The sequence below is a fragment of the Athene cunicularia genome (genome assembly GCF_003259725.1).
Source record: "Athene cunicularia isolate RWA chromosome 8 unlocalized genomic scaffold, athCun1 chr8_part1, whole genome shotgun sequence".
NCBI lineage: Eukaryota > Metazoa > Chordata > Aves > Strigiformes > Strigidae > Athene > Athene cunicularia.
The window spans coordinates 11,154,128-11,166,066 of NW_020799109.1; the positions used below are offsets into that span (position 1 = coordinate 11,154,128).

An 11,939-nucleotide genomic window follows, 5' to 3' on the forward strand; every position below is an offset into this window, starting at 1 on the left:
TGTGTATAAGAGACAGGTCCTTGGCAGCCCTGTGTGCGCTGCCTTGTCTTTTCATGTTGCTCTTTGGTTAATTAGGGTGTTGGAATTTGAGGCTTCCTCACGGCCTTTGAAGCTTGCTGACGGCTCGCAGTGCCCTGTTCCAAATTAACACTAATTACAAGGGACGGCTTTTTATTTTCTCTCTCTGTTTCTTTTTTTCTTTATTTTTTTGGGGGGCTCCCCCCCTACTCCACGTTTGCAGATGTGCATCTCCTCCCGTGGCCATGCTGGGTGGAGATGCCCGTGGGGTGCAGCAGGATGGGTCCTGGGAGCAGCGGTGAGGCTGGGCACCCCCACATCGCCGTGTCCCACCACCCGCCCGGGTTCGGTGTGGGTGGCACGGCTGAGATCAGAGCAGCTCAGTGCACCTCCTGCCCGACCTCCCAGCCTGCTGGGAAGAGGACGGGTGTCCTGTCCCCCACCCTGCCCGTGACACCCATCCTCCCTGTGTCCTCATCCCCTTGCCCCGGGCACTGCCGTCCCCTCTGACACACACAAAGGCTGTGGCCATGTCCCCCCCCTCCCCAGCCCTGGCACAACCTCCATCCCAACTGGCATCTGATGGACACCAGCTGCTCCCCGGCCCAGCCAGGAACAATAAAGACGCTTCCCCCTCCCCGTTCCCAAAAAGCAGGGGAAAGAAAAAAAAAAAAACAGAACACCAACCCATATAATAAGTCATTAAAAGGGAAGATTCTGCTCCTTATTTGCGGTCTTGCTCTGGCCTCCTCGGCGCTGGCGGGGGGCCAGGCCTGCCGGGGCCCCCGCCTCTTGCTGAGGGAGTGTCCCGACATGGATGAATCCTGACACCCCCTCTCCTTCCCCAGCAGCCGGGGCTGGACAGGAACCAGCCTCGCCCCTGCCAGCAGTGCTGCCCCTAGGATGCGTCCTGATGCTGGGCACCCTGGGGTGCCCCTGGTGGGTGGCACTGGGCTGGGGGCTACATGCAGCATGCCCCTCTCCCAGGCAGGGGACTGGGAGCAGAGTGATTGGGTGTTGCACTTGCCGGGGGGGTCTCAGCGTCCCACCCTCCTCTGGGCTGTGTCATCCCTCCTTTGCTGTACCAGGAGGGATGGGAGCCCCTTGTTTGATGGGGACAGGGACAGCTGTCCTTGGGACAGTGCTCTGTCACACGAAATGCCACGCGGGGTTTGATCTGAGCCCCAGCAATGCTGACTGGGAGGGGGTTTCTCTTCTGTGCTGAGGTGGCTGTAAATGAAGTTGGCGGCTTCTCCCAGAAACCTCATCCCTGCTGCTCTCCAAGCTCTCCTGCTACTGTCTGGGATGGACAGGGGTCCCGTAGAGCCATGTCCCTCCCCTGTCCCTAAACCCCTCCTGGGAGAGACTGCACCTGAGGGGGCTCGGGTGTGCCTGCTTCTCCCTACACCCATTCCCTGACCAAAATGCTGCTCACCTTGGGGTGCCAGGGAGCAGCCAGACAGGGTGGGATGTCTCTAGTTTCGCTTGCGGCATCGGGGGCCAGTTGTGTTGGGCATCTGCAGTGTCCACCACAGTGCAGGGGTGGAAGTGGGCAGGATGCGTCCCATCTGCTTCACCAGCCACCCATCCGTGGGGTTTTTCTAGGGAAAGCAACTGCTCTGGTGTTGGAAATAGCCATGTTGTGTGGGAAGGGGGGTGCCTGGGCCAGTGTGGGCTGGGATGCTCCCTGCTTGTGTCCCCTGGGTGCAGCAGTTGGGGAACCCCACGGCAAGCAGCTCCCCTCTGGTTAACGTGGCACCATCTGATGCTGCAGGGCCTTGCTCCTGCCTGTCCCCTTCCCTGGGCAGGACGGTGGGGTGGGGGCTCTGCCAGCCGTGGCACTGACAGGGCACGTCGTGGTCCCCTCCGCAGCGGGCAGCCGGGTGAGCCAGGAGCTGCGCTACACCAAGGAGAAGCTGGGTGAGGAGTCCGTCTACACCTCCCAAATGTTGATCCAGACCCCGAAGAAGGACGGGGAGAACATCCTGACGCAGGAGGCCCTGCAGCTCCACCTCGAGGCGGCCCTGGCCGCCAGCAAAGTCCAAGTCTCGCTGTACGGAAAGTGAGTCCGGCTCCGGACGGTGGGGACAGGGACCCCCGCTGTGTCCTGCGTGTCCCCCCACCCCTTGCAGTGTCCCCTGCGGGTTCGTGTCCATCCTCAGCTACTCCTCTCTTTCCAGATCGTGGGATTTGAACAAGATCTGCTACAAGTCGGGTGTCCCCATCATTGAGAATGGCATGATTGAGAGGGTGAGTGATGGGCACAGTGTGGCCCATAGGGCCCCCCCCTCCCCCCTGCCGGGGGAATCAGTCCCCCAAGAAATGGGCAGGGATGGGACTTGCCAGCTTGCTGCAAAGGCACTACCAGCTCCGTGTGGGAGGGTACAGGTTTGGGCAGCCCAGCAGGTCTGGCAGGGAGCAGCAGGGGCCTGGTTCATCCCTGCTGACCCCTCGCTTCTCCTCCCGCAGATGATAGAGAAGCTGTTCCCTTGCGTGATCCTGACGCCGCTAGACTGCTTCTGGGAAGGCGCCAAGCTGCAGGGAGGCTCAGCCTACCTCCCGTGAGTGTGGGGGGCTGTCTTGCGTTGGAGGGGGGTGGGCATGGGTGGGAGCAAGACCTAGGATGACTGCCAAGGGGCTGTGCTTGACCTCCCCATGCAGCTTGGCCCTGCTGCCCCGAGGTCCCTCAGTGCTGCTGCTTGTCCTGCTTGGCCCCAGGATGGTCCCACCCCCATTGCTCATTCTGCTGGGTCAACAGGCCAGGGACACATCCCTGGCATTGTTGCCTGGCCTCTGTGGCACAGGCAGAGCAGCACCACTGCGGGGGGGGCTGCAGCCACGGGCAGGAGCTGCCCATCCCTGCCATGCCATGCCATCACACCAGCCAGGGATGGGGACACGGGGACAGAGGCCATGCAGCAGGCAGGTCCCTGAGGGCTTGTCCTCCTCTACAGCGCTTTGTGGGTGCCGTGATGGCAAGGAGGGCACCCACAGCCTGAGCCGTGCCAAGGGACACAGAGGGTGCAGCGTCCCCGGAGTGGGTGGTGGGTGACTCCTGGCCAGCTCCCTACACCGCGGTGGTGGGGCTGGGGACCCTGGGCTGGGCGGGGGGAGCCCCCCCCCACATTCCTTCTGTTTACGCGTGTGTTTGTCCGGGAGAGCCAGGGCGGCTTGTGCATTGTCAGCAAACGCAGCCCCTCGCTTTCTCATGCTAATGCTGCTCTGAAAGCTGTCCCTTGCCAAACAGATGAAATAGTGGCCTTATTCAGGCTGCTGCTGGACGGGAGGAGGGGGAAGGGGCCGCAGCATCCCCAGCCAGGACTGGGGGACCGGCTTTGCCCCCCCAACACCTCAGGTTCTCCCCATCCCAGCCTGGAGCAGCTGGGAGCAGGAGCGAGCGGGGCTGGGGTGACTGTGCAGAACGGGATGCTGGTGGCATCATCATCCAGAGTGGGCAGCATCCTGGTGCTGGAGTGTGTGGCAGGCAGGGTGGCACCCGCAGCAGTGGTGGGACCCATGTCTCCTCGCAGCCGGGTGAGTGGGTGCCTGGGCAGGCACCCCAGCTGAGCACTGGCCAGCCCATGGGGACTCATCCCCCTTTTTAACGCTGAGGGGTGAGCGGGGCGGGAGCTGGGAGAACAAAGAGCAGCAATCTATGGAAAGACAAAAGGATTTGCCCTGGCTCAGTGAAGCAAGCGAAAGCAGATAAAAGGGGCTCTCTTTGGAAGCAGCAGCAGCTCCGGTTGGTATGTGGGAATCTCGAACGGCCAGCTCCGGCCCAGCCAGCCTTCATGAATTATTAGGCTGCATTTCTCCCCAGAGCCCACACTCGCTCGGGGCTTTTTCTTCCCCTCTTTGGAGTGCTGGGCTGGGTTATTGGCTTTTTTTGTGTGTCCTTTCTGCCTTAAAAAAAGCAGCCGAGTGAGGCTGGGAGCTGGCCCCCAGCATCTCGGGGTGGGATGGAGGGATCAAAGCATCCACATGGAATGGAAAAGCCCCTTTTCCTGGGTACCCAAGTCCCATGGGCTCCTGCAGGACCTCTGAGGACCTGATCCATGCCCAGGTCCCAGCACCATCCTGAGCTCCCAGAACCTCTGCTGAGCCCCAAAACCCCCAGCCTGCTGGGAGATGGCAGGAAGGGCTGGAGGGGATGCCAGGAGCCCTTGCTGCCTGCTCCCCTCTATCAAGATGTTAGCCCGCGGGCAGTAATCGACCTGACTGCTCACACAAAGCGGGGCCGGGCGGTGGGGCCGGCTCTCCCTGCTTTGTCCCAGCCTAACAGGATCAGGCATGCTACTTGACTAGGGCAGGGGGGGGGGGGGGGGGGGTGCGCTGCAGGCAGCCCCAACAAGGGGTAGGAGATGTGCTGGGGATTGATGTTTCTCTTTTGCCTCCTCGTGCCCTGCCTTCAAGGGTACCCCGGGACTCATGGGATGGGGTGGCAGTGGTATCAGCATCCTCCATCACCCCAGTCCTTCTCTCTCGCCAGGGGCCGCCCGGACATCCAGTGGAGCAACCTGGACCCTCTGCAGCTGATGGAGGAGCTAGGGCAGTTCACATCCCTGGAAGGTTTCAAGGAGCTGCTGGAGAAGGCAGAGGTGGGGCAGGCTTACATGGAGCGGCCCTGCCTGGACCCCCGGGACCCCCAGTGCCCTCCCAGTGCTCCCAACAAGCAGAGTCAGCAGGTGGGTCACAGCCTGTGGGGATCAGGAGGCGTGCGGGGGCTTTCTGCTCCCCAGCCTACCCCACAGTCCTGCATCCCTGACACCTCCCCTCCACCACAGAGCCCTGACATCCCGGTTGAGCTCTCAGGGGGCTGCCACGGCTTCTCCAGGAAATTCATGCGCTGGCAGCAGGAGCTGATTTTAGGCGGCACAACCAAAGACTCCCAGGGCAAGCTGCTACGGTGAGAGCCGCTGCGGTGTGGGTGTCCCCAGGCATGGCACAGGGGCTCAGTCACAGCACTCACCCCCAGGACCATTTGGGGCAGGGTTCCCTTATCCTCATCCTCATCTCATCCTTATCCTCATGCTCATGGGAACCTGCACTGGCTGCAAGAGGGGCTGCGGGGCTGTCTGGGAGAGCATGTGGGGCTGGCGAGTGTATGGGGCTGGCAGGTGGGGCAGTGCTTTACAGCAAGGGTAGGGATGGGGGGCAGGATGCCTGGGTCCTGTCCTGGGTGTCCATGGTGGGGCTGGGAGCCATGGGGTGGGGGATGGACCCATTCCTGCATCCCGGGACACTGCAGCCGGTCCCAGCAAGGTGCATGCCTGTCCCCCAGCGCTGAGGCCCTGCAGACCATGTTCCTCCTCATGAGCCCCCGGCAGCTCTTCGAGCACTTCAAGGATGACTACGAGATCCATGACATCAGCTGGAGTGAGGAGAAGGCGGGTGCCATCCTGGAGGCCTGGCAGAGGAAATTTGTGGAGGTGAGTACTGGGAACAGCCCCTGTGTGGGTTGAGCAGGAGTGAGCTTGTGCATGGCATCCCCCTGTGCCCAGGTTTTCATGTGGCCACGGGCTCTGGCACTGCTCTCTTGTGGTCCAGGAGTCCCTCAGGACTCTCAGTGACAACGCTGACACCCTGAGGGGCTCTGGGGGGGTGTGTACTGGGGAGTGGGGGTGGTCCTGATCCCTCTAATGGGGTGCACCTCCGGCAGCTGGCGCAGGACTCTATCCCACCCAACGCCACGCAGAGCGTCCACGCTTTCTCCACCACCACACTCAATGATATCATGAAGTCCTTCTCCGACGTCAGCGCCATCCGGGTGGCCGGGGGCTACCTCCTCATGGTGCGTGTGCCCTCTCTCTCTGTCCCCTGCCATCCCTCCCTCTTCCCCCCCATCCCTGCTAACCAGCTGTGCACTTCCAGCTGGCCTACGCCTGCGTCACCATGCTGCGGTGGGACTGCTCCAAGTCCCAAGGAGCCGTGGGCCTGGCCGGGGTCCTGCTTGTGGCCCTCTCTGTGGCCTCTGGCCTGGGACTTTGCTCATTGCTGGGCATCTCCTTCAATGCAGCCACCACTCAGGTATGTGCTGGGGGAAGATCCGGATACCATGGGGCTGGTGGGACCCTGGGGCTTGCAGGGTGGCTGGGTCCCCTCCTGGGCAGTGGCCATGTGCCCCCACTGACACTGGCTGCTCTCTGACAGGTCCTGCCCTTCCTGGCCCTCGGCATTGGTGTGGACGACATGTTCCTCTTGGCTCACGCCTTCACTGAGACCAGCCAGCACATCCCCTTCAAGGTGAGCACCCAAGCCCTGTCTGGGGACTCCTCAGACCCCTCCCACTTCCCCATGGCCCCTCTCATCATCCTCTTCCTCTGTCCCCTCAGGAGCGGACAGGCGAGTGCCTGAAGCGCACAGGGACCAGTGTGGCTCTCACCTCTGTCAGCAACATGATCGCCTTCTTCATGGCAGCCCTGGTGCCCATCCCTGCCCTCCGTGCCTTCTCCCTCCAGGTAGGGCCAGGGTCCCTCTCTTGGGGGGGCAGAAAGGGATGGCCAGACCTCACTCTGACATGTCCCCCCCCGCCCACAGGCTGCAGTGGTTGTGGTGTTCAACTTCGCGATGGTGCTCTTCGTCTTCCCCGCCATCCTGAGCCTGGACTTGTACCGTCGGGAGAAACGCCGGCTTGACATCCTCTGCTGCTTCTACAGGTATCAGCACCAGGGTGGCCAGGCTGGGGCTGACCCTGTGGGTCCCCCCCAGAAGCATGGGGTGACTCTGCTCCTTTCCTCTCTCCCCACAGCCCTTGCTCCTCGCGGGTCATCCAGATCCAACCCCAGGAGCTCGCTGATGCCAATGACAACCATGCCTGCCACCCGTCCCCGTACGGGCACCCCAGTGTGGCCACGAGCACCCAGATCACCACCACTGTGCAAGCTTTCACCCGGTGTGACCCCTCGGGACACCACGTTGTCACCGTTCTGCCACCCACCTCCCAGGTGTGCACCTCGCCCGCTGTCCTCCTGCCACCCACCGACCCCCTGGGCTCGCAAGTCTTCACCCCGTCCAGCTCCACCCGGGACCTGCTGGCCCAGCTGGACGAGGCCAAGGGTGGGCGCGAGTGTGTCCCCCTGCCCTTCTGCCGCTGGAGCCTTGCTGACTTCGCCCGGGAGAAGTACGCCCCGCTCCTCCTGCGGACCCGGACCAAGGTGAGTGGGAACGGCCCTGGTGGTGCCTCCTGAGGCGGGTGGGTGGCAGGGGACCCTGCCTGACCCCCCCGCTGTCCCCGCAGGCAGTGGTGGCGGTGCTGTTCCTGGCGCTGCTGGGGCTGAGCCTCTACGGCACCACCATGGTGCACGACGGGCTCTACCTGACGGACATCGTGCCACGGGACACCAAGGCACACGCCTTTATCTCAGCCCAGTTCAAGTACTTCTCCTTCTACAACATGTTCATTGTCACCAAGGGTGGCTTCCACTACCCTGGCGCCCAAGCCGCCCTGCTGAGCCTGCACCAGGCCTTCAGCACTGTCAAATATGTGGTGCGGGAGGGCAACCGCGACCTGCCCAAGATGTGGCTCCATTACTTCCAGGACTGGCTGCGAGGTGAGAGACATCCCTCTTCTCCATGACCTTCCCTGCCCCAGGACCCTGTCCCCAGCCTGCCCCCTGGCCTGGGAATGCCTTCTCTGGTGTCTGGCTCCCTGGGGAGGGTGGTCCCTTGGTGTCCCCAAGGTGCCCAGCAATGCCAAGCTGAGCCCTGGGGTTTCTGCATGCCTGTCCCGCTGGCAGCACACTACCCGGGCTGTGCAGGTTGGTGCATCCCAAGGAAAACTCACTCCCTGCACTGTGTCCCCAGGGCTCCAGGCCACCTTTGACAGGGACTGGCAAGCTGGGCGCATCACCCACGACAGCTACCGCAATGGCTCTGAGGATGGGGCACTGGCGTACAAGCTCCTAATCCAGACTGGCAACAAGAAGGAGCCTTTCAACTTCAATCAGGTATGTGGAAATGGGGCTGGGACAGCCAGGCTGGGGTCAACACTGTGCCCGCTATGCAGCTCATACCTGCTCCTGTTCTCTCCCCGTAGCTGACCACACGGCGGCTGGTGGACGAGAACGGCATCATCCCCCCTGACACCTTCTACATCTGCCTGACGGTGTGGGCCAGCAATGACCCCCTGGGCTTCGCTGCCTCCCAGGCCAACTTCTACCCCCCGCCGCCCGAGTGGATCCATGACAAATACGACACCACGGGCGAGAACCTGCGAAGTGAGTGAGCGTAGTGGGCTCTGCACAGCCCCCTCCTGCCCCCCAGCATCCCCTTGCAGAGGACCCCACTCCCTACACCTTTCCTGCTCCACGAGCATTGCCCCAAAGGGAAACCCCCCCACTGCATCCCTCGTTCATCAGCATCATCCGGTAGAGAAACCGCCCTGCTTCCCCTTGCCCCATGCTCGTCCCCCTGTACCCCACACCCTGAGCATCCCCCTGCCCTTCACCCTCGTGTTGCAGCAACCCCACCCTGCTCCAACCCATGAACATCCCACCACAAAGAAGCCCCTCCACTCTTCTCCCTCTGCCCCACAAACATTCCCCTTCTCTCCATGATCCCCTACCCCACAAGCATCCTGCTGAAAGAGATACCCCCTCCTTGCCCCCAGTCAGCTCCCTGTGCACTCTCTGGCCCCATGGTGCCCTGCAAGGCATCGGGCTGCCTGGGCTGCACTCAGAAGGGTGTGGCTGGGGTGCCCCCGTGCTGCCCCTACACCCATACTGCCCGTGCTCTCCTCCCCAGTCCCAGCAGCCCAGCCACTGGAGTTCGCCCAGTTCCCTTTCTACCTGAGTGGGCTGCGTCGCACGGCCGACTTCGTGGAGGCGATTGAGAGCGTGCGGGCCATCTGCCGGGAGGCTGCCCAGCGCCACGGGGTGCTGAGCTACCCCAGCGGCTACCCCTTCCTCTTCTGGGAGCAGTACATTGGCCTGCGCCACTGGTTCCTGCTGGCCATCAGTATCCTGCTGGCCTGCACCTTCCTCGTCTGCGCCCTGCTGCTGCTCAACCCCTGGACGGCTGGCATCATCGTGAGTACGCACCCCGATGCATGGGGCAGGGGGAGTGTGACAGGCTGTGCTGCCCTCCTGATGGGTGGGGAGAGGGACATCCAGCCTGCTCCCATTCTGCTAGGTGCGTCCTGGCATGGGGATGGGGTGATGGGGTGGCCACCCCTGGGTGGAAGGGACACCTGTATGGAGGTGGTAATGGGTGGTGGACACCCTTATGGAGGGATCAGGGACATCACTTATGAAAGGAACATATGGAGGGGACAAGGTTCTGGGGACATCCGTGCAGAAGAGGGTGAGGGGGACACCCATATGGAGGTGGCAGTGAGTGGGGGACCCATATGGAGGGATCAGGGACACCCCTTATGAAGGGAATGTGTGTAGTGGGTAGGGGTTTGGACACATCCATGCAGAGGAGATTGAGGGTGGCTCCAAAAAATAGGACAGAGGAACACCCCAAATAGAAGGAAAAGGGGCAATGGGGTGAGGCTGCCCTGTATGGAGAGGTGGGATCAGGTATGCCAGGCGGAAGGACAGAGGGGACAGCCAGTCAGAGCCACCCCTCGCTGACCCCACCACACCCCCAGGTCTCCATCCTGGCCATGATGGCAGTGGAGCTGTTTGGCATCATGGGGCTGATGGGCATCAAGCTGAGCGCCATCCCTGTGGTCATCCTCATCGCTTCGGTGGGCATTGGTGTGGAGTTCACCGTCCACGTGGCCCTGGTGAGCACAGGCATACCCCTGCCCAGCCACAGAACACCCCAATTCCCACTCCCAGGCACCCTCACCCCCTTGGCCATGTGCTAGTGGGTGGCCATGTCATGGGTGGCACAGGGAGACAAGCCCCACATGACATCCCCATCCCATGCAGGGCTTCCTGACGGCTGTGGGGAGCAGGAACGTGCGCTCGGCCGCAGCACTGGAGCACACCTTTGCCCCCGTGATGGACGGTGCTGTTTCCACCCTCCTGGGCGTCCTCATGTTGGCTGGCTCCGAGTTTGACTTCATCATGAGGTACGCGCCAGAGTTGGGTAAACCAGCTGCTTGCTGCTTGCCAAAAGCTTTGTCAGTGGAGGCTGGTGAGCGTGGAAGACCCCCTGTCTGGCAGTGGGGATGTGGGGGCAGCTGGCAAGGACATGTCTTGCTGGGGGCACCCACCTTGTCTTGCACAGAGGCTGTGACATGGGGAGTCCGGGGTGTGTGGTGTGGGAAGCTGTGTTTGGGGTGGGACGGGGTTCATGGCAGCTGTGCCCACTTACCCCCTCTGCCTGTGGCCCCCAGGTACTTCTTTGCGGTGCTTACCATCCTGACGCTGCTGGGGCTGCTCAATGGGCTGGTGCTGCTCCCAGTCCTGCTCTCGGTCATCGGGCCACCTCCTGAGGTACAAGACCCCATCCCACCTCTCTCTGTCCCTCTCCAGCCCCGTACCCATCTCTCTTCATGCCCTATTGCCCCTCACCCTGTCACCCCTTCACCCTATACCCGTCCTTGCTTTGTCCAGTCCCAACCTCGCCTCGTACCCACCTCACCCCATCCGTCACCCTGTACCATCTCTGCTTTACCCCATCCTTTCTCTGCCCCATATCCAACTTGCCCCATGCCTGCTTGACCCCATTCCTGCCTCACCCCACACTCGACTCCCCACATCCCTCTCTGACCCATTTCATCCTGTATCTCCCTCACCCCATACAGCCCTTACCCCATCCTCACATCACCCCATACTCCCTGCCACCCCACAGTCCTCTATCCCTGTATGTCCCTGGTCCCTCTGACGTTGTCCCCTCTCTCCCCAGGCATCCCCAGTGGATAACAGCCCCCACCTGCCTGCACCGGATCCGTTGCCCCCATGCCTGGGCCCCGGGGGTCTGTACGTCCGCCGTGCCCCAGCCTGGCCCGCCGCCTTCCCTGATCCCTCGGACACAGAGCATTATGCAGAGGGTGTGGGGCCAGGGAGCCCCCGGGGACCCTTCATCATGCCCCCTGCCCCGGCACACATCCTACTGGAGGCCGGCAAGGACCCCAGCTTCCCTCGCATCACTGTGAGTGTCTCTGCCCACTGCAGCGTCACTGGCTCCCCAGCATCCCCTGGGAGAGGGTCATGGGTGGAGCTGGGGGACAGGGGCTCATGGGTCCCCTGTGGTGCTGGTGGGGTTACCAAAGGGTTGCTCGGCATGGCTGGGGGCCCTCATGCTCCATGTCCCCCCTCCAGGTGCTGAAGCCCTACAAGGACAGCCCAGAGGTCCGGGGGAAGAAGGAGGCTCCCAGCCCTCAGCCCGCACCGCCCCTGCCCTTCGGGGAGCAGTGCCCCACACCACCCCGAGACTACCCACAGCCCTGCCCGCCGGGCACCCGGCCAGCCCCCCCTACAGCCCTGCCCACCTACAGCACCCACCTGCAGGGTCCTGCTGGCAGCTACACCACCGTCACGGCCACCGCTTCGGTGACAGTGGCCCTGCACCCCACGCTGCCTGGCTCCTACCCCAACTTCAGCACCGAGGGCTTCACTGGCGGTGCCGAGCGGGACTGCCTGGAGGAGCCCAGCGTGCCCAGCACCGGTGGCACCGCTGTGCCCGACACCATCGAGATGCAGAGCATGGGACACCGCGGGGCAGGCGCCTGGCGCTAGGTGAGCTTGGGGACACAGGCACCCTACCCTGTGGCTCATGCACGGTGGCGTGAGAGTGTCGGGTGGTTTGGGATGGACCTGGTTAACCCCCCCACCCTGTTCTCTCTCCCCTCAGGTTGACAGCTCCTGGGCAGAGCATCTCCCCAGCGCCCGGCGGGCACAGGAGGGTGCAGAGCAGGGTTGCCCGCATCGTGCTGCTAATCGCCCAAGCGGCGATGCCCCCCGGTCTCGGCCGAGGAGGACCGGCCCCCCCCGCATCCCCCACCAAGGGCTGTCTCTTATACACAT

At 62.9% G+C, this 11,939-nt stretch overlaps 1 protein-coding gene across 1 annotated transcript in view; it reads left to right on the forward strand.

Annotated features, from left to right (window-relative positions):
• The window catches only part of PTCH2 (patched 2), a 40,424-nt gene that overhangs the window by 12,836 nt on the left and 15,649 nt on the right, over positions 1-11,939 (forward strand). The window contains exons 4-25 of the mRNA XM_026853898.1: positions 1,827-2,080; positions 2,199-2,268; positions 2,488-2,579; positions 4,508-4,703; positions 4,803-4,924; positions 5,300-5,447; positions 5,678-5,809; positions 5,890-6,045; positions 6,169-6,261; positions 6,351-6,476; positions 6,556-6,674; positions 6,767-7,172; positions 7,256-7,568; positions 7,822-7,964; positions 8,054-8,234; positions 8,761-9,044; positions 9,611-9,748; positions 9,897-10,039; positions 10,307-10,406; positions 10,819-11,064; positions 11,235-11,651; positions 11,767-11,924. Of these exons, the coding sequence (XP_026709699.1) occupies positions 1,827-2,080; positions 2,199-2,268; positions 2,488-2,579; positions 4,508-4,703; positions 4,803-4,924; positions 5,300-5,447; positions 5,678-5,809; positions 5,890-6,045; positions 6,169-6,261; positions 6,351-6,476; positions 6,556-6,674; positions 6,767-7,172; positions 7,256-7,568; positions 7,822-7,964; positions 8,054-8,234; positions 8,761-9,044; positions 9,611-9,748; positions 9,897-10,039; positions 10,307-10,406; positions 10,819-11,064; positions 11,235-11,651 (3,879 nt within the window). The 3' untranslated portion in view covers positions 11,767-11,924. The remainder of the gene's footprint in view (positions 1-1,826; positions 2,081-2,198; positions 2,269-2,487; positions 2,580-4,507; positions 4,704-4,802; positions 4,925-5,299; positions 5,448-5,677; positions 5,810-5,889; positions 6,046-6,168; positions 6,262-6,350; positions 6,477-6,555; positions 6,675-6,766; positions 7,173-7,255; positions 7,569-7,821; positions 7,965-8,053; positions 8,235-8,760; positions 9,045-9,610; positions 9,749-9,896; positions 10,040-10,306; positions 10,407-10,818; positions 11,065-11,234; positions 11,652-11,766; positions 11,925-11,939) is intronic.